This window comes from Selaginella moellendorffii, unplaced genomic scaffold (genome assembly GCF_000143415.4).
Source record: "Selaginella moellendorffii unplaced genomic scaffold, v1.0 SELMOscaffold_32, whole genome shotgun sequence".
Classification (NCBI taxonomy): Eukaryota; Viridiplantae; Streptophyta; class Lycopodiopsida; order Selaginellales; family Selaginellaceae; genus Selaginella; species Selaginella moellendorffii.
Window position 1 is genome coordinate 1574271 of NW_003314293.1, and position 22461 is coordinate 1596731.

At 44.4% G+C, this 22461-nt stretch overlaps 3 protein-coding genes and 1 long non-coding RNA gene across 5 annotated transcripts; 2 read left to right on the forward strand and 2 right to left on the reverse strand.

Annotated features, from left to right (window-relative positions):
* Window positions 1-12315: 12315 nt before the first annotated feature.
* LOC9638532 (calcium-dependent protein kinase 7) lies at window positions 12316-15153 on the reverse strand. The gene is made up of 3 exons (XM_002976960.2): window positions 14975-15153; window positions 13673-14668; window positions 12316-13560 (listed from the first exon to the last, which is right to left on the reverse strand). The coding sequence occupies exons 2-3, from the start codon at window positions 14204-14206 to the stop codon at window positions 12475-12477; spliced, it is 1620 nt and encodes a 539-aa protein (XP_002977006.1). The 5' UTR covers window positions 14207-14668; window positions 14975-15153; the 3' UTR covers window positions 12316-12474.
* Window positions 13870-14973, forward strand: LOC112348739. The gene is made up of 2 exons (XR_002993155.1): window positions 13870-13981; window positions 14677-14973. It is a non-coding gene; the product is annotated as an uncharacterized LOC112348739 (long non-coding RNA).
* A 235-nt stretch (window positions 15154-15388) lies between the features above and the next one.
* LOC9638533 (transmembrane 9 superfamily member 12) lies at window positions 15389-17762 on the reverse strand. Of its 2 annotated transcripts, none has more exons than XM_024681829.1 (2): window positions 15692-17762; window positions 15389-15552 (listed from the first exon to the last, which is right to left on the reverse strand). In XM_024681829.1, exon 1 carries the CDS (start codon window positions 17696-17698, stop codon window positions 15734-15736), a length of 1965 nt encoding a protein of 654 aa, XP_024537597.1. In that variant the 5' UTR covers window positions 17699-17762; the 3' UTR covers window positions 15389-15552; window positions 15692-15733. The 2 variants fall into 2 exon arrangements, with proteins under 2 accessions (XP_024537597.1, XP_024537596.1); XM_024681828.1 differs by having other exon boundaries at window positions 15391-15589.
* Window positions 17763-17892: 130 nt separating this feature from the next.
* LOC9638534 (exocyst complex component SEC8) lies at window positions 17893-22440 on the forward strand. Its single transcript, XM_024681869.1, has 26 exons — window positions 17893-18003; window positions 18069-18281; window positions 18365-18538; window positions 18606-18710; window positions 18780-18889; window positions 18946-19128; window positions 19174-19297; window positions 19348-19454; window positions 19523-19806; window positions 19862-19965; window positions 20022-20134; window positions 20188-20252; window positions 20304-20428; window positions 20474-20523; window positions 20575-20675; window positions 20735-20832; window positions 20877-20984; window positions 21037-21219; window positions 21272-21357; window positions 21413-21575; window positions 21626-21703; window positions 21749-21850; window positions 21896-21970; window positions 22023-22118; window positions 22167-22216; window positions 22279-22440. The coding sequence occupies exons 1-26, from the start codon at window positions 17968-17970 to the stop codon at window positions 22364-22366; spliced, it is 3021 nt and encodes a 1006-aa protein (XP_024537637.1). The 5' UTR covers window positions 17893-17967; the 3' UTR covers window positions 22367-22440.
* Window positions 22441-22461: the final 21 nt, after the last annotated feature.

Genomic DNA, 22461 nt, shown 5'->3' on the forward strand with positions numbered 1-22461 from the left:
CGCTCTTCTAAATCACTGCAAGATGCTCAAGATCTACCTGATGAACATTGAGACTAATGATGAGGAAATGAATGTAAACATTGAGGAGATGAGCAGAATGGCATTAGTAACAATTATGAAGAGGATCAGTTCTGTTGGTTATTCTCAATGTCTAGGAATGTGAAAAACAAGCAAACAGATCTACCTTTGAGACAAATGGTGAGGAAATAACACTTTTACCTGATGAACATGGAGACTACTGGTGAGGAAATAACACTTTTAGATGTGAAGAATGAGGAGATGAGCAAAATGGCACTAGTAACAATTATGAAGAGGATCAGTTCTCTTGGCTGATCTCAATGTCTAAAAACAAGTAAACAGTACCTTTAATTAACTGTAAGCCAACAAAACCAATGAGAAATAAAAAGGAGGGGCAGAAGGAAATTAACCATTTGCTCTTTGTCGTGCCATGTGCATCCATGTGAGTATGTTGAAGACATTTGCTCTATGAGTATTGCAAGAGGAAAAGAAAAACGCACGAAAATCTAATCAATTTAGGATATAGTTAAATAATTGTTTCTTGGCTAAATTTGAGGAGGATACCACCAGATTTTCTTAGCTTCTCTTTCTACCATGAAAATGTTGAGTGAAGATTTACCACTGGATGATAAGATTGCTACCCTGACAGCACCAGGTTGTAGCTTCAATCCAAGAAGCTCCTTATTCCAAGGCACCAATGTTGCCCTTATGCCTTTTTTTCAATCTTGATTTTAACGTTGTTCAAAGTGTTTAATTAATTATTAGTAAATACTTTATATTAAAAGAATTAATTAAAAGCCAGAAAAGTTAAAAAATATACTATGAATAGGGGCTAAAGTCTCTAAGAAAAATATATCAGGTCTCGTTGTACAATGGATCAATGCACATAGATTTTGGTTTGCAAATTCCAGCTCTTATAATTGCAAATTCCAGCTCTTATAATCTATATAACTCCCTGCACTCAGATCTTAGATAGTTTCACTCCGTGTCCACCCACTCACTCCTGTTATCCTATGGCCATTGTACACTACTCGACTCAGGCGTGGCTGCATTGTCGGGAAGCGATGCTCCGGAAACACTTTTTCGTTTGTTCCACGCTTTTGCCGGGAAAGTTGGCTTGTGCCCTCGAAGAGCGTGCAATCGATGTAGATAGTGTAATCGACCATGTAGTTTTTGCGATCTCACACTTTGCAGAGCCAGTCGAATAACCTTGGGTTTGCTTTCCCAGCGCTACCTAAGCATTCTCCACCTTAGCTGGTATGTTGCCCACGACAACCTTTGGGGAAAGTCATCACCTGTGGGTAGGTCGTGTTTCCTAGAAATATGCTGGTAGCTCGTCTTGTTCATTTTGCTGCTCGTCCAGCAACTTCCCAATCTAAGATCGGGAAGCGGTCCTCTCTGATAGCTCCTTCATTTTCTTTCCCAACCACTCGTCATTCTCTCCTGGTGTCTTACTTTTGATCTGGTCATACCTTTGGATGATAGTCCTTAAAGCTATTCCCGGCCAGGGAAGAAAAACGTCCTTCCAGATCGATGTTCGAGAAGCCATCTTTTCAGCAAATGCTCGGTTTTTCGCAAAGGACACCAGCTCTCTAGTCTATCATCCAAGAAGGATCTCAACTTTCCACTGCTACTTGCCCTATAGTTTTGTTTGAACCCTCTAGTCTTCGTCCTCCAGCTTATTGTTGTTGAGTCGGCATTTTCTATAGACAATGATCTCAGAGGGGCAAGATTCACATTGCGGACTGAATACTACAGCTTAAAGTACTTGCTGGAGCAAACTCAGCTCAACAAAAAGCAGAGACGATGGATGGAGAAGCTGCAAGCTCTGGATTTTACAATCGAGATCCCCAGGATGAGTCGTTGGGACCCCTCTTCAATAGGCTCTTTACACACCCAGAAATTGCCTTCAAGGACGGCTTGATGTGGAGGATGGAGGAAGGGCAAGCACGTTGGCTGCAATAAAGAGACAGTTCTATTGGAAAGGGATGCAAAGTGAAGTAAAGCGCTGGGTAAGAGAGTGCACAGTTTGCCAACAGATCAAGACAAAGACAGTAGCGTCCCTGGGGCTGCTGAAACCACTCCCAGTTGCTCAAGCTCCGTTTGCATCGATAATGATGGATTTTGTCTCAGGATTGCCGAAGGCTGCTGGTTTTGATGCCATCATGGTGGTAGTTGACCAGCTCACCAAGGTCAGTCATTTCATCCCCTCCGCAATGACAGCTCGAAAGATGGTAGAGCTTTTTTGACAATATCTAGAGATAATCTCCGATCAAGATTCCAGGTTCTTGAGATGTCCCTCTTTCAGGTCATGGGGACCAAGCTGAGCTTCAGCTCTGCATACCACTCTCTGACAGATGGCCAAACAGAGAGGGTAAACCAAACAATGGAAATGTACCTTTGATGCAACACCTTGGACAAGCCAGGGAGCTGGGTGAAGTGGCTACCTTTTGCTGAGTTCGCTTGCCCAGGCTTTATATTGTCGGCAAATTAAAACCGGTTCTTATGTCGATTGGGATGGAAGGCCCTGAGGTAGATCCAAGCTACAGGCTCGTTTATTCGGGCCGTTTCAAGTGCTCCAAGTCATCAACGAATTGGCATACCATTTGGACTTGCGTCTACATGGTCTTCCTGTATCAGATCTCAAACAGCACTGTTGGGGAGCTACCTTCAATCCAAATTCCAAACCAGTGGGCGACAAACAAGTGCTCTTAGCCCTAGATCATTGTTGAGATGCAATTGCAAAACTGCTGCTCTTGTCCATTCTAGAGGACTCTTGCCTCTTCTCATTTCTTGTCTACTGCTATTCAGCCAGATTTACAACAAGAGTCCTCACAGTAGAAATATCCATATTGGATTGACAAGTGAACGTGTGTAAATATTTATATGGAGAAAATGTAAAGTGGTAGACTGTGTAACTGCCTCAAAGAATCGAAGCCTAGGGAAACTACGCTTGGGAGAAGTAATGGGGAAGTTTGGATGAGAGCAAGCAGATCTTGATCACTCACAAGCCAGCATATGAACAATTGATTGCAGAAGAAGACGCAAGAAAATGACATCGAGCAATTGAATGCTTTATTGTCCAGCAAGGTTGGCCAGTGATTGAGACCCTTGCAGGAATGACAACAAGCAAAGCCCTTCTAATCCCTATGTTTAGTGGCACTGATTTTGAAAACTAGGCAAAAGAGATTTTGTTGAATTTTCTCTGGGAAGATTGTCTGCTATTGCAACATTCTAACCTGATCAAGTTGAAGCCTAAAGAAAGCACACAAAGATTTTTCTTTATCAGTGACTGCATTTCTAGTGACAATACTTCATTATTGCCATCATAACATCACTCATTATTTTATCTTCAATTATACTTAAAATAAAGGAAAATCAAAACACACTTTACAAGAAAGATCAAATAATGATAGTAAATTCTTAGAGCTATAACTTTATTTTGTTTTCTCAAAATAGGGTTTTTTGCAACTCGGCAAGAAGCATGTAGGTAAGGAGGATTCCTGAAAGGCTATTGCAAGGATTGCTATGGTGCTACTTGAGCTCCCATGGTGATTGCCCTTGCTTAGTTTGGGTAGCCATAGCATTGCAGCAGCTATGACTACTCAAGCTAGGCAAAGGTGATTCTACTGTGGGAGCTTAAGTGGTGCCATGGCAATTCTTGTAGCAGCCTTGACCCAAACTTTTGCATGAAGGGGGAGTAACCCCCTATGGCAGCTTCAAATGGTCCACCATTTAGAGCTGCTGTGGGAGGAGCCTCTCCTTTACATGGCAGCTTACATGCGGTCGGGGTAGTTTAGATGATGGCAAGCTTGGCTAACCTAAGCTACTAGTTAAGGGTGAGTAACACTATGGCTCCCTTTGCAACAACTAGGATGGTTGCAAGTTTAGCCAGTTATTGATCTTTTTTTTTTTTTTTCAAGTTTATGCCTATGTTTGCTAGACTGCATAGAAGGAAATATTTATCAAGAAAAATACAATGTAAGTGACTAAATTTTTTATTCTACTTTAATACACTTTTGACCATTTGAAGGAGTCTTGCTCACAATCTTCATAAGTCTTCATTTGAACTTAAGGTATTTACTAAGACCCTAAATGTGGCATTCAAGCTATATTACCTTTGCACTCAATCCAAGTGCTCTATGTATTTAAGTTCCATTCCCGATACCCAAAAGTACCATTAACATCTTAGCTTTTTATGCTAAAGCTTTATTTATTTTTAATATCTCAATCTGTACTATATACCACCCATTGCTCTAAGATTAAACTATCCATTTTAAATGTGGTCATTTTATGACTATACTTTAGCATTTTTAGGATGCCCCAAAACATAGGGAATAACATCTCCCATTATCCCTTCTTCGATCCTTGTCAACTTCCTCATTTCCATAAATAATGTTTGCTAATATTGCCATTGGGTTAGGACCTAAAGGCTTATTCACTAATTCCCACTAACCTTTAGGATTTTCAGTGGTCTCTTAGTTATTAAGTAAAAGGGCCATTCCTTTTCCTTCCCATTCCTGTTAAGGACTTTGGGGTGATATTTCAAAACACTATTGCCCAATATGAGATTCATAGGTACTACCCCCACTTTCCACCATTATAGTGCCCCAATTAGATTCTGATAAACCACATAAGGTGCCACTCACACTTGGATTGGAAACATTAACCATTCAATCTCCCAAAAAAGCTAGAGTTGACTTTTGAACATTTCATTATGTCACCCTACTTGTCCATCCATATTCATTTTAGCCCTATACTCTCTAATCACTCATCATATAAGTATAACCTTTTTTTGTCACATTAATTCCCTTAGAGTCCTTCCCTTTACTGTTTACAAAACCCTCTAGAGTCTAGAAGACTATTGCTTTAAGCTTTTACATGTAAGCTCCTTGATTTGAATAATATTAGGTTGAGTGACCTTTTAGGAAGTCTAAATCACTCGAGAGACGATTTATAGGGGTCAAACATAAAAGGAAAGGATTCATGAATAAGAGTGCACCCCTGGGGTTAAGTGTCCTCGGATTTGAATAATACTAGGTTGGGTGACCTCCTGACAAGTTTAAATTCAAAAAGTTACATTACCTTTTAGATTCGGACTCAATCCCAAACTAAACCCAATATTAGACTTGAACTTAAACCTAAATATTCAAGTGTAGCACATGTGGTTTTCACCTTTTATCCTATGGTGTTTTACTATATAATAACCACGAAGCAAAACCTAAACCCTTCATATGCCATGTGTCATATGCCACATGCTACATGTCCAAAGATAATGGTGCGAAACCTAAATTTCAAAGCCTTGGACCATTGAATGAAAGAGCGGAGCCAAACTCTTAAGTATGAAGCCAAGGAATGAAGAAACTAGAGCATGAAGTGACTTATAAACATTCAACTCAAAGAGCAAAGGGACAGGAGCACGAGTGATTTGGAACAGTCCTAGAACATCCAACATCTCAATGCCAAGACCAATACACAAAACAGAGCTAAACAAAGTTTAACACTATTTCAGTATACTAGTGGCTTAACACGAGGATATGAGTACTCCACTAGCTAACATGGTGTGGAATTTGGGTTTAGACCCAAGCTGGACATAGAATAAAGATAGACATGCAAGCAAGAACTAAACTATATCTTAGGTTGGTTAACCATACTTAACCTACCCACTATCTCTGTTCTCTTTCAACTTGAAATTTACTATATATGGAATGACACTAGATTACAAATATAGACACAAGACCAACACCAATGTGTTTAGAAGAATTTCTACATTTTGTAGATATGCCAAATTAATAAATCTGGACACTTTCTATAAATAGCAATTAGGCTTGTCAAGCCAATGTAGGACAAAGCAAAAAAGAATTAATAAGTCAAGGCAAGTATGTTTGGCTAAATAAACATTTAGGAGTTCCTTCCTTATACTCATCCTACCAAGTACAGATGCTAAATCAAGTTTATTAACATTTCAATAAGAAGGACTTATAGAGGGTTTAGCAATGTTGACATTTTACCGTCATGGCAATAGAGAAAGAATTAGCTAACAATAATTTTTGATACCCATAGTCACATTTACAACACTCTCCCCCTTTTAGGGAAAATCGACATCCTTATTGATGCACACTCTAGTCTACAACACCATTAAAGAAACAACTTTAGAAAAAATTCATGATGTTCACACTTTATAAAAAATGCACTAGCTTAAATAAGTTAGAGTAACCTCTTTGTCTAACATAAATGTATTACACTCAAACACCTTTTGGCTGTTGCCAATAAGGAAATGACCAATGGAGTTAGCCACCCTTTCTGCTTTGGGTGTCATCCAACTTATAAAAGAGTGATATGTCTCTACCCACATGTGATATAAAGAGAGAAGTTAAAAGCCCCAACCCTCATGAGCAAAGAAACTAAACCTGTCAATAAGGTTTAGATAGACTACTGTAAATAAGCAATTAGAGTTGTTTACATAGTCACACTCTTTTATAAGGAACATCAAGAGAGAGATGGGTGATGTGACTAGTCAACAGTAGCTACCCCATGACTAAAAATTTCACTATGCACATTAAGTGCTATAGTTAATCTACTTATACTGGCCCAAACCCAAAGATCAAGAGATGGACGATATTAAAGTCATAGACAATGATATCTTAGAGATTTAATTATTAATGAATAAATCTTATATTAGAACACAAAATATTCCAAGTACATTATTATCTAATAAACCATATATTAGAGTATAGAAACCACCAAGATCACTATAGGTGGAAAATATAAAATTCACTATCTAACAAAATTCAATAGTAGACTCTATCCAACTCAATTGCTTTAACCCTAAAAGTTAGCATCTCTTTCAAGTCGCATCATACAAACTTTAGGTCAACCAAATTCAACTTCAACCCCTTCACTAGTTTATATTGGCTTATGAAAACAAAATGGTTTTTAGGCAATATGAGCAACAAATTAGCCATTGGAAAAGTTTAAGAAAATTTATGAAAAATTTTCCATCCTAGAGAAAGAATAACTCCTAATCTATGAATACAAACTTTCAAGATTCAACTCACCTCTTCCTACCAACAACTTTATATAGGTTCACCTCAACATAAATTCTCATGACCCAACACAAATGAATACTCAAGACTCGATCATAAACACTATATCTTTGGATATCCACATTACACTAACACTCTTTTTCAATCACTTTGAAGATCTAGTATAAAAATAAAACACGAACAAGAAAAATGATATGAAAAATCAAAGTTTATAGAAAACTCCTCATCACTCAAGCAACAATGCCACTTCCACTAACATAAATGCTAGTGATGTCAATGCCTCAACTACATATCTTTTCTATCCAACAATTTACTCCAAGTGTTAATGGATAAACTAACAAGTCATAGCAAGTGAATGTTATAACCCTTTCCAACACTATAATAGGCAAACTCTTAAGAACCAAGATACCAACTCAAACTTAACATAATTGACCACTATTGAGAATTAAGTCAAAGCTATTTTAATGCTACTATTTGTAAATAGACTAGCTTCAACAAGGTGTTAATTGATTGTTCGTATTCACATTATGCAATCAAGAGTCCCTATCTTAATGCATATTGGTTATAATAGTCTTATAAATGGTGAGTTAGGGGATAGATAGTGGTGCAGCGCTAGATGATTTTGTCTAGGCATGCTATTTAAAACTTGGGTTATAATGTTTAATTCTTTTCTAGGGATCCTTGTTATTGCTTTTTGAGTAGCTTGGTGTAAAATTAATTTTGAGTTTAGTAAAAAATAAAGTGGTATAAGCTTGTTTATATTATGAACAAAGTTGGTGATGTTTGGTGTTGTAAATCTTTATTAATAGGGTGTGGTATTTGTGTTGCATTTTGTTAAATAGTGTTGGCACTCATATAAAATTTTGAAGTAATAATATAGGCTTGCTTGTGGTGTTGCTTAATTGATGATCAAGTCATTATGATTTTTATATCATATCCATATGATAGTGAGTAATGTGTTTACGAAGTTGTTTGGTTAAACGATAATCAACCCCAAAGTGGTTAGTAATGATTGCAAATCATCTTTCCAAATAAAGAAAATAATTTACGTGTTTGATCCTTCACCCTTGATGGCTCTCTTTTTAGTTTTATCTTGACTAAACCTCAAGCTTGCATTCATATTGCCTTCAGTTCAATCTAAGAAAGATTTATGAAAGAGCATGGCAATGATTACTTGAACCAATAGACTAATCCCTACAATCTTGATTAATCCACTTATAATCATGCCTATGAAGGATCCATTAGTGCCATGCTAAATAGTTACAAATCAGCTTATTCACTGCTCATAGCAAACCTAGTGAAAATTTACTTTTCACTCATAGTATATGATTCAACCCATGGTAACCTCCAAAAGGCTAATATTAATCCTAACCTTGAGTTATTAATGTACTTCATATATAAACCCAAGTGCAAACTCGAGCAAATAGAACATTTCAAATTTGGGACTTTGGGATAACATTTCGGAACACTATGGCCCTACACAAGCCTCATAAGTACTCTCCCCACCTTCCACCTTTGGGTGCTCTAACCATGGGCTTAGAGTGAAGTTCCATTGAGCCACGCCAGGTATCCAAGAAGGTAATGCCACCCACACTTAGACTGAGAGCATTGACCATTCGATCTCCTAAAGGAACTAGAATCAGCTTTTAAACACTTCACAAAGCTACCCTGATTGTATTGTTCCTTTTGTGTCCCTTTTTTAAAGGTTCACTTACTGTTTGCTTCATGCTCGTTCTCGAGCACTTCATTGGGAGTTGTGCTCCCACTTTTGATTATTCAAGTCAAAGCTTTTAGTTCAAACATGTTACTCCTGTTTGGCTTCCACTTCAGCCACTACCACATGGCACCTTTTCGACTCCACTTTTAGAGCTCTAAGATTTATGTCTCACAAAATGTTACATCATAGTATCATGGGAATAGAGTTCTTGCAGTATGTTTGGTTCATCCTCATATTTCTTATCGAAGACCAATAAAGCAAAGCTTTCCAGTTTGTACTTGTTTTGCAGCAGCTTTCCCCACTCAGATTCAAATGGAACCTGCAAGATGAGCACAAAGAAATGACACTGCAAGTAGGAGAATAGATGGTGTACCTGATATAGCAACCAGTTATTCCTCTCAGGCATGCAAGGTTCGCATTTTGATGGAACGAAGACTACATCTGGATCCAGCTGTGATACTCATAGTAAACATACACATACATGCAACGATAAATGATACCTCCCAAATGCCAGGTGACACGCTCACAAGCAGATTGTGGTCCAGTGCTCGGGCCCTGTCCTTCATTTGTGCGAGAACCTCGCACAAATGCTTTCTGGTGCTGGATGTACTGATGACGCCCCAGCACCCGACGGAGAAGCACATGTTGCCGCTTGCACCACAAGACTTTCCATGTCCTCCTAGTAGATATGCTTGCAGTCAGTGAGCGTCATTGAAAGGTAGTTAGCAACTCTTCTCAAATCCCCATGGGCCTTTTGGTAGGCAGTGGCAAAACGCTCCTTCCTTTTCTTCTGTGTCTCCTCAGGTCATGTATTTGCTACAGCTGTAAGAATTGATTCATTTCAGAATCACGAATGTGTCTTACCGAGCTCCTTTACGTCACAGACGTTTGGAATTGGAAGCTTATACGTGTCAGGAAGCAGCATATGGAGCCATGATTTAGCTTCGACGGATTGCTTTCCAGCCTCCACCTCGGTATCCGGCACCACGATTGAAAGTTGAGCTAGAACTCTCTTTGCCTCACCACCAAGGAAACAAAAGTTGCGTTCGAGACCATAAACTTTTATGTGCACAACAGGCTCCATCTTCTTGCCATAAGCTTCGTCACCCTGCGAGTAAGATTTATGCATCTCATCCTTCTTCCATAACTTTGTTGGCACTGGCTCTTTATGTTTTGGTTTATACTGCCAAGTGGCTGGAAAAACACTTCTTTTGACATCTTCGTGTTTTGCTTGGCATCCGGATCTTGAGTAATGGGAATGTCCCATCGCAAGTTTCATCTAAGTATTCCAAAGCTTCTAATTAGCAAGTATGCAGGACAATAAAAACATCTGATCAAGATATGGAAAATGGTCGTCTTATAACACACATGTGGCAGTGGAAGAACGTTTTTGCTTCTGCTTGACACTTGTTCATCCTTGGATTTTTTCCCCTACTAGTTTGCTGTTCTTCCTGCAGCAGGACAAGCATCATGAGGATTAGCAAAGCAAAACTTTCGATACCAACAGCACGGAAGTCACATTTAAATTCTTGCTTCTCGTTGGACTGTGGTACATATTGACTCCCATCTAGACAAGTTAAATATAATGAAATGAAGTGAGAACTCAGTTGGAATAGGGCCGTACAAGTACGGCCGGAAAACTGTGGGGACTTCTTCCCCACGACTCGGGTAGTTGCAGTATCTGCTCCCGGTGCTGCACCAAGTTGGTTCCGTGGGAGAGCATTGGGCACTCATCCTTGTGCCTATTGGTGACTTGCTCTTTTCCTGGCGTGGTGAAGGCTGTTGTTGTGTCCCTCTTCTGGGCGCTAAACTTGGTCGTGGTATTCTAGATCCTGATGCACTTGTATGACGGTCAAACCTCTTGTGTGTGGGCCTTCATCCCCACTAGCACTGGCTGGCTGGTGTAGTTGCTGTTTCCACAGAAGGCTTTTTTCTTACTCTTTGAACTCACAAGCTTGCAACAGCTCTCTACACGGCCATCTCACCAAATCCTTATAGATGTAGGCAGCTTATTTCCATAGACGGCCTCCAATCGCTTCACAGCTGTAGACTCTCGTCCTTAGTCCTGTAACAAGCCCCAGTGTTAAGCTTGATGCACTCCCACAAGGAAATCAGTGCTAGAGGTCAGGAATATCTCTTTATTGTGTCATCCAATGCCTAGTAATTTGTCGGTAATCTTCCTTGCCACCTTCTTTGTGCTGAGAATATGTCATAATGCTTCGTCCCGTGTGTAATCCATAATTACGTGAAGCGTAGTAGACCTGGAATAAGTAGTTTCTACTTTTTATGTTCTCTTTAGGGAGCTCCATTGCAAGATATAATCCAGGTGTGCATACTAGCCAAATGCAAGATGCTCAAGATCCACTTGATGAACATGAAAACTAATAGTGAAGAGATAACACTTTTAGGTGTAAACATTGAGGAGATGAGCAGAATGACACTAGTAACAATTATGAAGATGATTAATTCTAGTAATTTCACCATAGAACATTTGAACATTGTTGGCATAGTGGTAATGATCATTCAGCTTCTTAAAGACAACTTCTAGAATTTTTAATAAATATCCTGTTCCATAGAAGTTTCAATTTCAAAATAGATACCTTATATTAACAGAATTATTAAAGATAAAATTCTAAAAATCCATAAAATATCAAGTATAAATTTTAAAATATACTTAATCTTATGCTTAAAACATTTAATATACGTATGTAATAGGGTAATCATATCAGTTCTTATCTAGATAACACTCCACAATGGATCAATGCACATAGATTTTGGTTTGCAAATTCCGCCTCTTATAATCTATATAATTCCCTGGTAGCGAGATAGTTTCACTCCGTGTCTCCGCTTCATCTGGTTTCAGCAAGACTCCTGTTATCCTATGGCCATTGTACACTACTCCCGTTATATATGGCTGCATTGTCGGGAAGCGATGCTCCAGAAAGACTTCTTCTACCATTTGTTCCACGCATTTGCCAGGAACGTTGGCCTCGTGCACCTCGAAGAGAGTGCAATCGATGTAGATAGTGTTCGACCATGCACGTAGTACCTCCATTTGCAGAGCCAGTCGAATAAACCTCTTTCCCAGCGCTGCCTAAGCATGCTCCACCTTTGCTGGTATGACAACCTTTGTGTGTGTTTTCCTCGTCTTGTTCATCCTCGTCCAACCTAAGAGGGTCTAGGAAGCGGTTTACGAGTCGCGCTGGTAGATCGGAAAGTGCTCTTTCCTTCGGTACTCCTTTGGATTTGCAGCTACAATGGTAAAAATGTAGCGATCCTCGCTCATCTGGTGCCACTGTTGCTCAAGCTCCTTGATTTTCTTTTCCAACCACTCTTCATTCTCTCCTGGTGTCTTACTTTCGATCTGTTCGTACCGTTGGATGATAGTCCTTAAAGCTTATTCAAGCTATTGCATAGTTTTGTTTGAACCCTCTAGTCTTCGTCCTCCAGCTTATTGCTGTTGAATCGGCATTTTCTATAGACAACGATCTTGGCAGCCCAGCGTAGCAACGAAGAAAAGAATATACTATGCCCTTGCGGTGAGAGATTGATAGCTTATTGCTGACGGTGTTGAATCTCTTCTATTGACAAATCCAAAGCTTATGATCGTAGAGGTTACTACTAGCGGAAATTTTACCAGTCGCGAGGAGTAAAAATCTTGCTCCAACGTAAAACAAAGAAGAAAAGAATTTACTATGCGGTCGCGGTGAGAGATCCATCCTTGATGAGCTTATTGCTGAGGCTGTTGAATCGTCCCTTGGAGTAGCGCCGCGACGCCTTCCGCCAATCCGTGCCAGTTCTCATCACCCTCGCGAACTCCTCGTAGCTCACCAATCCATCCTTATCCGCGTCCACCTCCGCCAGGATGTCCGCCACCACCTCGCCGCCATCGCCGCCGCCCGGCTCCTCCGCCAGCGCCGCCGCCAGATCCTCTTTGTCCAGGAACCCGTTGGCATCCTTGTCGAGCCGATCAAAAGCCTTGCGGAGGTGGTCGTCGCTGTCGAACCGCTGCTGGAGGTAGACGATCACGGTGACGAACTCGCCATAGTTGAGCACCCCATCGTTGTCCTCGTCCGCGGCGTCCATCACCGACTTGAGCTCCACCTCGGCGTACTCGTTCGTGACGATGGTGGGCGATTTCGCCAGCCCGATCTTGAGCTCGTCGAGCGTGATCCCGCCCCGCCCACTCGAGTCCATGGCCTCGAAGATCTCCCGCATGCCGGCATTCTCCTCCTGCGACAGCTCCTCCGCGATGATCTCCAGCGCCTTCTTGCGCAGCTTGTTGAGCGCCGCGAACTGCTTGAGCCGGGTCCGCACGGCGTCCAGCGGTACATTTGGCGCGTGCTTCCCCGCGCGGTGCAGCCAGGGGTGCTCCAGCACCTGCGACGCCGAGAGGCGGAGCCGCGGGTCGGGCTCCAGCATCCGGCGGACGAGGCTCTTGGCGGACTCGGACACCGCCGGCCACGGCTCGCGCCGGAAGTCGAGCACGCCGCGCAGTATGGCCTGCGCCACGCCCTGCTCGCTCTCGGCCCAGAAGGGCGGCACGCCGCACAGCAAGATGTAGAGGATGACGCCGGCGCTCCACACGTCCACCTCGGGGCCATAGTTGCGCTTGAGGACCTCGGGCGCCATGTAGTAGGGGCTGCCCACGATCTCGTTGAATCGCTCCCCGGGACGAAAGAAAACCGAGAGCCCAAAGTCGATGGCCTTGAGCGCCGAATTCTCCTTGCGGTTGGCGAAGAGGAAGTTCTCGGGCTTGAGATCTCGGTGCATTACTCCCTGGAAAACAAAATGTATCATTCACCACCAACCACATGACATAGGTATGATATATCCATGCATGCATGAAATATACGTATGCACTGTCATGCATATACATGATCAAACATACCTGGCGGTGACACGCCTGTACGACCTCGACGATGGTACGGATGACCCCCGCCGCCGCGCGCTCCGTGTAGTGCCCCCGCGCGATGATCCGATCAAACAGCTCGCCGCCCGCGCACAGCTCCATGACGATGTGCACCGCGCGCTCGTCCTCGTACGCGCCCTTGAGCGCCACGATGTTGGGGTGTGGCGGCAGGTGGCGCATGATCGCCACCTCGCGCCGCACGTCCTCGATGTCCACCGCCGTCTTGAGCTTGGACTTGGAGATGGACTTGCACGCCAGCAGCTCCTGCGACTCCTGCTCCATGCACAGGTACGTGACGCCGAACTCGCCGCGCCCCAGCTCGCGCCCCAGGTTGTAGCGCTCCTTGATCGAGCTCCCGGTGCGCTGCTCCGCCTCCAGCACCGTCAGCTTGCGCTGCCCGTTCTCGCTGTCCTTGGCGTAGGGGTTGCCCTTGAATCGCTTCTTCTTCCCTCGAGGCTTGTGGGAGTCTTGATCGCCCGCCTCTCGGGGTGGTGTCGCGCAGCAATTCCCCATCTGATCTTGCAGCTAGAGCTCCAGGAGGGCGGAAAAAAGCGATTTTTCTCCCTGGAACCCGCGACTTTGACGTCCGCTCAAACGCTTTTCTTCGCTTTCTTATCTTTATAGCTGCGGGACGAACTTCTTCTCGGCTGGAAGACTTTTAAGCCGCTGCCACTTTTTCTAGAGCTTCCACTCCTGCAGGTTTTCGTTGTTTCCTGGCGAATTCCCGTGGATCTCTGGAGCCCGAGCTGAAAAGTCTAGTTTTTCCCTGAGAAGAACCACCTTTGAAGACTAATTCTTTGTTTCCTTGTCTTCCAAGTTCCAAGCTTGGATGTTGCCTGCTCTGATCTGAGAGAAACCTGTGCCGTTTTGTTTGGATTGCTAGCTACCCATTGCTTTCCCTGCCCCTGTTTTGTGGGCGAAAATATCGCTACTTAGATGATGCTACCGGCTGACCGATTGATATCACTGTTAAACCTGTGCAGCAACAACGAGACAAACGTCAGTCCATCCATCCCCGCGGCTTCATTGCGCTGGTGAATCCAAATCCACAACATCCACCAAGAACAATCCAGCAAAAACAATCACCAAACCGAAAAGAGGGCAGCCAGGCATTCAAAGAGGGCCGACGAGGAGGGAGGAATTCACGGACTCTTGTCAAAAACCCGGGCACCAAATTCCTCCAAGCACCAATTCCAGCGATCTCTCGCAAGCTAGTCTCCTCCACTCCATCCCATCCGAAGAGCAAACAGGGAAAAAAAAGAGGCTTTTCTTCTCACTCACCTCAGACTTGGTTCGTGTCGACCTTCGCTGGTTGGATGCTCGTTTTGATGAATCCAAGGTTTGGGCGCTATTGCTAACGCCGGAAATGCTGCGCCTGCCTTGGATCATGGATCCGGGGCCTCCAATCCGGAAGAAAAATAAGAACACTCGGCTGGGACTGCTCATGGGTCATGAGTCCCGCGGCCCGTGTTGACTTTTCTCGAGAGAAAGAAGAAGGCCAAACGCAAATCGGGTCCAGTCCACTCCCGAGCTTCTAGAGGCGCAACCACAGCACAAAGACGACGAGCCAGAAAGAAAGAAGAAAACAAAGAGAAAGCTCCATTTTACACTGCTAATAAGATAGGGAGGCTGGGATTAATTTCTTAAGGTTGCTTAATATAATCTCTTGTCACTCTTCCAACCCAAGCACCGCAAAATAAAAAAAGAGCCTTTTTTCTCTCTCTCTTTTTCTTTCTCCTTTCTCCCCTTAAAGCATTTGATCGCAAAGCTTTTACACAACAGCTCCTGAAAAGTACTGAGCAGCAGCGACTCGGCGTACAAAGGTGAGCAAAAAAGAGAGTTTTTTCGAGCTATGGAAACTGTAGAAGAAGATAATCAATCTTCGAGCTATGGAAACTGTAGTAGAAGAAGATAATAAATCATGAACTGTAAGCTAGATAGATACGGCTAGCTACACCAACAGCAAAAACAAAGAAGGAAGAAAAACGAGAGCTTTACCTGTGTAGAGTCTTTGTTCCTTCGTTGTTGTCAGCGTTTCTCTTAGTCGAGCTTCACCGAGGAGAACAGGTAGTGCGTGAAGTAGAAGCTTGTCAAGAAGCCGACCGTCCCGGTAGCGAGCATGAGCGCCAGCACCATGAGTAGCGTGTATCCCATGTAGAGCATTGCCGACACCGGCCCGCTCAAGCTGTGGAGATCGAACACCAAGTAGTTGATCGCGTATAGCAGGACGTAGAGTGCCACCGAGCCCGACGCGAAGAAGGATTTCCACCACCACCGCCAGTCCTCGACGCAGAGGTGCATGTAAGTCAGCACCACCGAGACCTCGGCGCAGACGATGACGAGCAGCACCAGGACCACGAAGAGGAAGCCGAAGACGTAGTAGAAGCGGCCCATCCAGATGCTCGACATGATGAAGAAGAGCTCGATGAAGAGAGTTCCAAAAGGAAGCGTCCCAGCGCCGAGGACGAGCACCCAGGAGGGGTACTTTTGCGCAGGGACCTCGCGGGGGATCTGGTTCGTGCGCACCGGGAAGGAGATGTGCTCGGCTCGGACTCCCAAGTAGCCGCCGAAGAGCGTGAGTGGCACCGAGATGCAAAACCAGAGCGCCACCAGCACGAAGAACATCCAGAGCGGGATCGCTCCAGTGCTGTGACTTCCCCAGAGCAAGAAGTTGAGGAAGGTGAGGACGACGAACGAGATCCCCGGGAAGAAGCAGGCCACTCTCCAGGCGATGGACCTCCATCCGGCAGAATCACCCAGCTTCAAAGTTTTCCACAGCCGGCAAGCAGCGTAGCCAGCCGAGATGCCGAGGAAGAGGTACAGCAGCACCATTCCCGTGAGCAGCATACCCCTCGACGCCGGCGACATGAACCCGAACGCTGCGAAAAAGATGGTGACGATGGCCATCCCGAGGATCTGTACTCCGCTTCCAACCATGACGCACAGCAGCTTCGAGTGAGGTGGCGGCCGGAAAACATCGCCCACAACGAGCTTCCACCCGGAGAGCTCCTCGTTCATCTGTGCCTGCGCCTCCTTGTCCAGCTCCTCATACTTGGTGAGATCCCGGCGAACAGTCCTCAAGAAGATGACGAACACGATCCCGGCCAGGAACGCGATCACCATCAACGAGTTGAGAATCGAGAACCAGTGCACACGCGAGCCTTCCATCTTGAGATACGCATCCCACCGCGACGGCCACCTCGTCGGGCTGATCTCAAAGCTCACCTCGTAGCTGAAAGTTAAGCTCGCACCAGTCTCCACCACCTGGTATCTCCCCCGATCCATCTCGCAAACCACCTCCGGAAGCTTGTCATACATCTTTAGATCCTTGGTGCTCGACTTCTCGTGAGGATAGCTGCAAGGAACCACCTCGAATCCCACCACCACGTAGCCGGACAAGTTCTTGCCAGGAACCACGTCGAATCCATCCCCGGTTCCCATCACCGATCCCACACCCGTGTCCTCGTACTGGTGGATCAAGACTTTAAACTTGAGATGGTTGAAGATGTAGTAGCGATCGTTGGGGGGATGGAAGCCAACCAAGTAACCCGTCCAGCGCGTAGGCGGAAGATCCGAGTCGGGGATCACAGTATACCTCACCACTGGAAGATTGTCCAGCATGAGATTCACCTGGTAGACGTCGTCGATCCGGCGCTTGAGATGCTTGACATCGTTGTCCGAGAGCGTGTGGGTGCACAGGAAAATGCTGGATTCGTTGGTGTTCATCCGGAACCGGTATGGCGACGACTCGATCTCGTCGCCCATGAGGAGCTCGCCAAGATTCTCGGCGCTCTTCTTCACGCCGCCCTGGGGCTGGCAGAAGGGGAGGCTGTAGTAGCTGTAGGGGAGCTCCGTCTCGATGGAGGTGAGCGAATTCACCTTGGCGTAGAGATCCTTGCCGTCGGGGTAAGCGTGCAAGTAGCTACCTGGTAAGTAGAAGGCGGCCGCATTGTGGATCCAGCACAGGATCGCGAGCGCCGCCAAGATCTCCAGCTTTGTCCCCATGATCGGGGCGATTTCTCCCAGATCGGCGCCTCCACAGCTCAAGATCTAGACTATTTGCCCTGTGAATGCCCTAAATCTCCAATTTAACGGAATCTTCCTTCTACCTATTTTTTCATCAGTGCTAACGGTGACAGAATATCCTTTGTGACGGGATATTTGGTAGAATCTAAAACGTAGTTTAGGGCTATGGTGAATTCACATTAAAAGTGCTGTAGGGTTTTGCGCGGATCGATCGATCAATGCAGCTACTCCATTTGTGATCGCGTGGAATGGCGGCACAGCCGCTACCGGTTGTGGATTGGGAGGTTGGAATCGCTCGAATCTACATCTCTGTCTCTTCTTCATGCTTCGATCTGGAATTTTCTCGCAGGCTGTCAAAGAGGAGCTCGAGGCAATCGACGACTCGTGGAAGCAGCCTCGATTCGACTCCCTCACGCACGTCGTCGAGGTCCTCACATCGCATAATCCCGAGGACGCGACGCAGACGCTGCGAGAGCAGCGCGATGCGATTGAGGCGCTCGTGGATGATGTCGTCCGCGGCTACCACAAAGGATTCAACAAGGCAATCCATAATTATTCCCAGGTCTGGATGGACAGCGTTCTTTCTTTGCTTTTGCTGAGCTCGTGGTCTTTCCGTTTTTTTTTCTTCGTTTGGCTTTGTTCTAGATTTTGAGATTGTTTAGTGAATCCGCCACAGGCTTGAGTGGCCTCAAGCTACAGCTTGCCGATTGCAAGAAACTCTTGGGTGCTCGACACAAGCAGCTCCAACAACAATGGTACCGTTCTGTTATACTCCGAAATGTGATCTCTCTACTGGATCAAATTGACAATGTTTCAAAGGCTAGTTTTTTTTATTTTCTTCGTCTCTTCTTTTGGTTCGTAACATTCCTCGTGTTTTCCGTCTCAGGTTCCAGCGAAAATAGAGCAGTATATCTCGGAGAAGCGGTATTATTCAGCTGTCCAGCTACATATTCAGTCAATAAGTATGCTCGAGCGGGAGGGAATTCAAGGGGTGTGTTTTTCTTTTACGCGTTTCAGTTTTCTACGTATATGAAGTGAAGTATTTTTCCTGGTGGCACAGGTCGGTGCTTTGCAAGACGTGCGTGCAGAGTTTTCAAACATGAAGGGCGTGCTTTTCTTCAAAGTCGTGGAGGATTTGCATTCCCATCTTTACGGTAAAGGAGAATACAGGTTTGTCTGTACGGATAGATGTTGCCCCTCATCGAAGTTGTCTTTTTTTGCTCCAGCACTAGTGTTATCAGGGACAAGAATGCCGACGATGATCTATTAAATATTGATACCATGGTACTTCCTGCTGGAAGTTCGCACCCTTTTTCACGACGGACTAGAGCGTTCAAGAAGTCGGAGAATGGTGGTGACGGGAGCGCAAACGGCCACGTCGAAGATCGGCGAAACTCAAGTGATAAAAGGTGCGTGGTATGAATGCAAAGCAGACATCTGATTTTCTTGTCCAGCTCTATATCTGCCGATAGTAAGGACGAGGAATTGAGCCAGGACGAAAGTGTCGGCAAAGAAAGTATGAAGCCCAAACGAGCGACGCTTGTTTGGCTAGGAGATGCGACCCCTAACGAGTTTGTGGTATGAGAAGTGTGTGTATGTCCTTGATTGATCACGCTGCGCTCTTGTAGGAAGCTATAACCAAAAGTGATGCTACGCTGAACGTGAAATACCTCCAGACAATGGTAGAATGCTTAAATTTGCTGGGAAAAACGGCTGCCGCTGGTGCACTCATCAGGTACATAAGATCGTTTTTTCCCCCGTTATTCTTGTTTCCTTTTTTATTTTCTGACTTGCTTGCTACAGCCAGCGTCTTAGGCAGACAGTACATGATTTGATAATCGAGGAAATCAAAGCACACGCAGTCGCAGTTGACGCTTCAAGGCCACGCGTTGGAGTCTCCAAAATATCAGTTTCTCACAAAAATGGCGTGTTAACTCTAGGCCTGAAGAAAGTTCAAGACAGCAAGCATGCAAAGAAGGTGAGGGCTTCATCTGAAGCCTTGACGTCAATTGGGCCAACTGGACCCGGTCAAACGGCTGCGAGGAACCTCGTGGAGCCTGTCCTGGCCATGTTGGCCCGTGTACTAGGTATTGTACTCCATGCATCTTTGGACCTTGTGCAAGCTAACTGTAAAACTTGCAGCAAATCATGTGATTGTTGGAAAGGCTATGGAATCTCACACTGGAGATGATGATACTCATTCTGTGAGTGGATACAACATTGGCTTTGCTGTGACTGTCATTCAGGTAAGTTGTCATTCAAGAGTTGTTTTCTAGTTTCCGGTCTAACTTCCTGTTCGCAGAGTGAATGCCAGCAATTTATTTGCGACATACTTCGAGCTAATGCAGATGCTGCGCAGACCGATTCATCTGGTCAGGCTGCAAGACAGTCAAAAGTCACTGCAGCGGATAAAAGGTAAGCTGTACTCACGTACTTTTCAAAATTCTTGTCTGATGTCCTCGGTCTAGCAATGCTGGCCCTGATGAAGGATTGTCGTTTACCTTTCGTTTTACGGACGCCATGTCTCTGCCTGGTAAGTTGTAGGCTCTGTCTTTTGGACTTCCATAACTGTGATCGGGATCAGGAGCTGTTCCTCGACCTGTTCGTAGGCGCGGATCCGCAAACGCTCAAGAAGGCTTTGGGGTTAGTACAGTACTTAGTGACAGGGGCATGTACCTCATTGCATCACTGTACCGGCCTGTGTTAGAGGTATGGCTACGAGTTTTTCTTTTGTTTATCTGTTCCTCCTTTCAGTTCACAGATGGATTTACGTCCTTGCTTCCAGAAAAATATGCTTCTCTTGGGTGAGAGTCTTTTACTTTTTCTAGCTCCCTTCTAACCATTGTCTTGCGTAGCAAGGAGGGTTTGCATAATTTTTTGGAGACCTTTATAAAGGACCAGTTTTTACCAAGAATCTACGTGGACTACAGAACTCGTGCTGCAGACGCCCTAGCAAGTAGGCCTATCTTTATATCTTATCTCTTTTCTCTGATGGAGAACTGATGTATTTCTTAGGCTCTGCCGCATTTCGTCTTAAAACGCGTTCATCCGTGACTAAAATGTCCTCCATCGCTTTACTTGGGCCTTCTGTGGCAGATCAGCTAGCTTCTGAGGTATGCTAGCACTGCTCCGTGATTCTCACTACCTGTTCATACAGGTTGTTGCGTGGGCACATGCAATGCCGAAATATGCGCCCGAGTTTCTGGAGCTTGTGCAGACTATTTTGGAGAGGACTCTTGAAAGATGTCGGGCTGCATACACTGAAGTGCGTATTTGTTTCCTTTGATTTTTTTTTACTCTTGTTATCTTGGATTTAGGCCGTCCTGGGTAGCCTGAGCTCCAGCATTATCGGCAGGACCGACGTTGAACAACTCATGCAGCAAGACCCTGCAAGTGTGTTGCTTGAAGCAAATTGCCCTGATCATTATCCGAATGGAGAGGACGTTGAGCTGGAAATGGAGATGAACAATTTGCTTTTGAGTTTGCGGCCTATCAAACATGTAAATATTTGCAGTCTACAGTTTTTGTTCATACCTCAACTTGTTATTTCAGGACCAGCTCATACATGGTGATCAGAAGTTCGTTCTTCTGGCTGCTCTCAGCGAATCTTTATCTTCTCTTGCAACTTCGATCCAAAAGTAGGTGACTTTCAAGTACGTTTATCTTATTGCCGTTCTGGAACTTCGTTTACAGTCTTGGATCGCAACAAAAGAAGAATGACATGGCGTCTAAGCGGCCCAGCAATATTTTACCTTCGGGGCTACATAGTCTGATCGCGAAATACCAAGATCTTTCTTCGGAATGCCTTCGGACACTCCGCATTGAAATGCAGCTTCAAGCAATACATTATCTACAGGTTTATCATGTGAGCTATGATATTACCGCCTTACATCTAGTGTTGTGCAGAGTATGACCGGGAGAGTCTATGTTAGCGATCACGATGCTGAAGAACCTGAAGATTTCATTGTTTCATTTACTTCTCAGGTAGATATTGTGTATTTATGTCAAACTCAAAACGTTTCCCTTCAGATTACGAGATGGGATGAGGAAATGACTTTTTATATTTCTTCCGCCAAAAGAAATTACGCTTTTGGTGGAATATGTGGAGTTGCCGCGACAGCGTTTGTTAAGGTATCCCTTGACCAGCTTTGTATGATTAACATTTCGGTGTGGCAGGCTCTGAACGACATGAGTTTAGTTAACGTATTCGGAGTTCGACAAATATGTAGAAATTGCATCGCACTCCAGCAAGTAATCATTCTGATGAATCTAAGTTTCATCTACGTGATCTCTTTCTCCACAGGCCTTGGCAGCACTTAGCTCGACAGATGCTGATATGGTGCAACAACGGCTTGACAGAGTCCGAACCTACTATGAACTTCTTACTATGCCTTTTGAGGTAACATCTTATGAGAAATTTCTGTATGTGATGTGTGTGTTTCTTTAGGCTCTTATTGCGTTCGTGAACGAGCACGACTCGGAATTCTCATTCACCGAGTAAGCTTTTTGTTTTCGATATTCTCCAAATAACTATTGGATTTTCTTTCTTTTTTTTCCAGAGTCTCCAATCTTCTCAAAGTGAATGTGCCAGGCAGAGAAATTCCACCAGATGCTGTGCAACGCATCGGAAAAGTTTTGGCGCCTTGAACAAGAAAAGGAGGGAGTGTACATTAGCTGTTTGTGCAAAGTGTATAATTTATAGAATTTTTACATTGCATTCATTCTTTCTGCTAAAAGAGGTT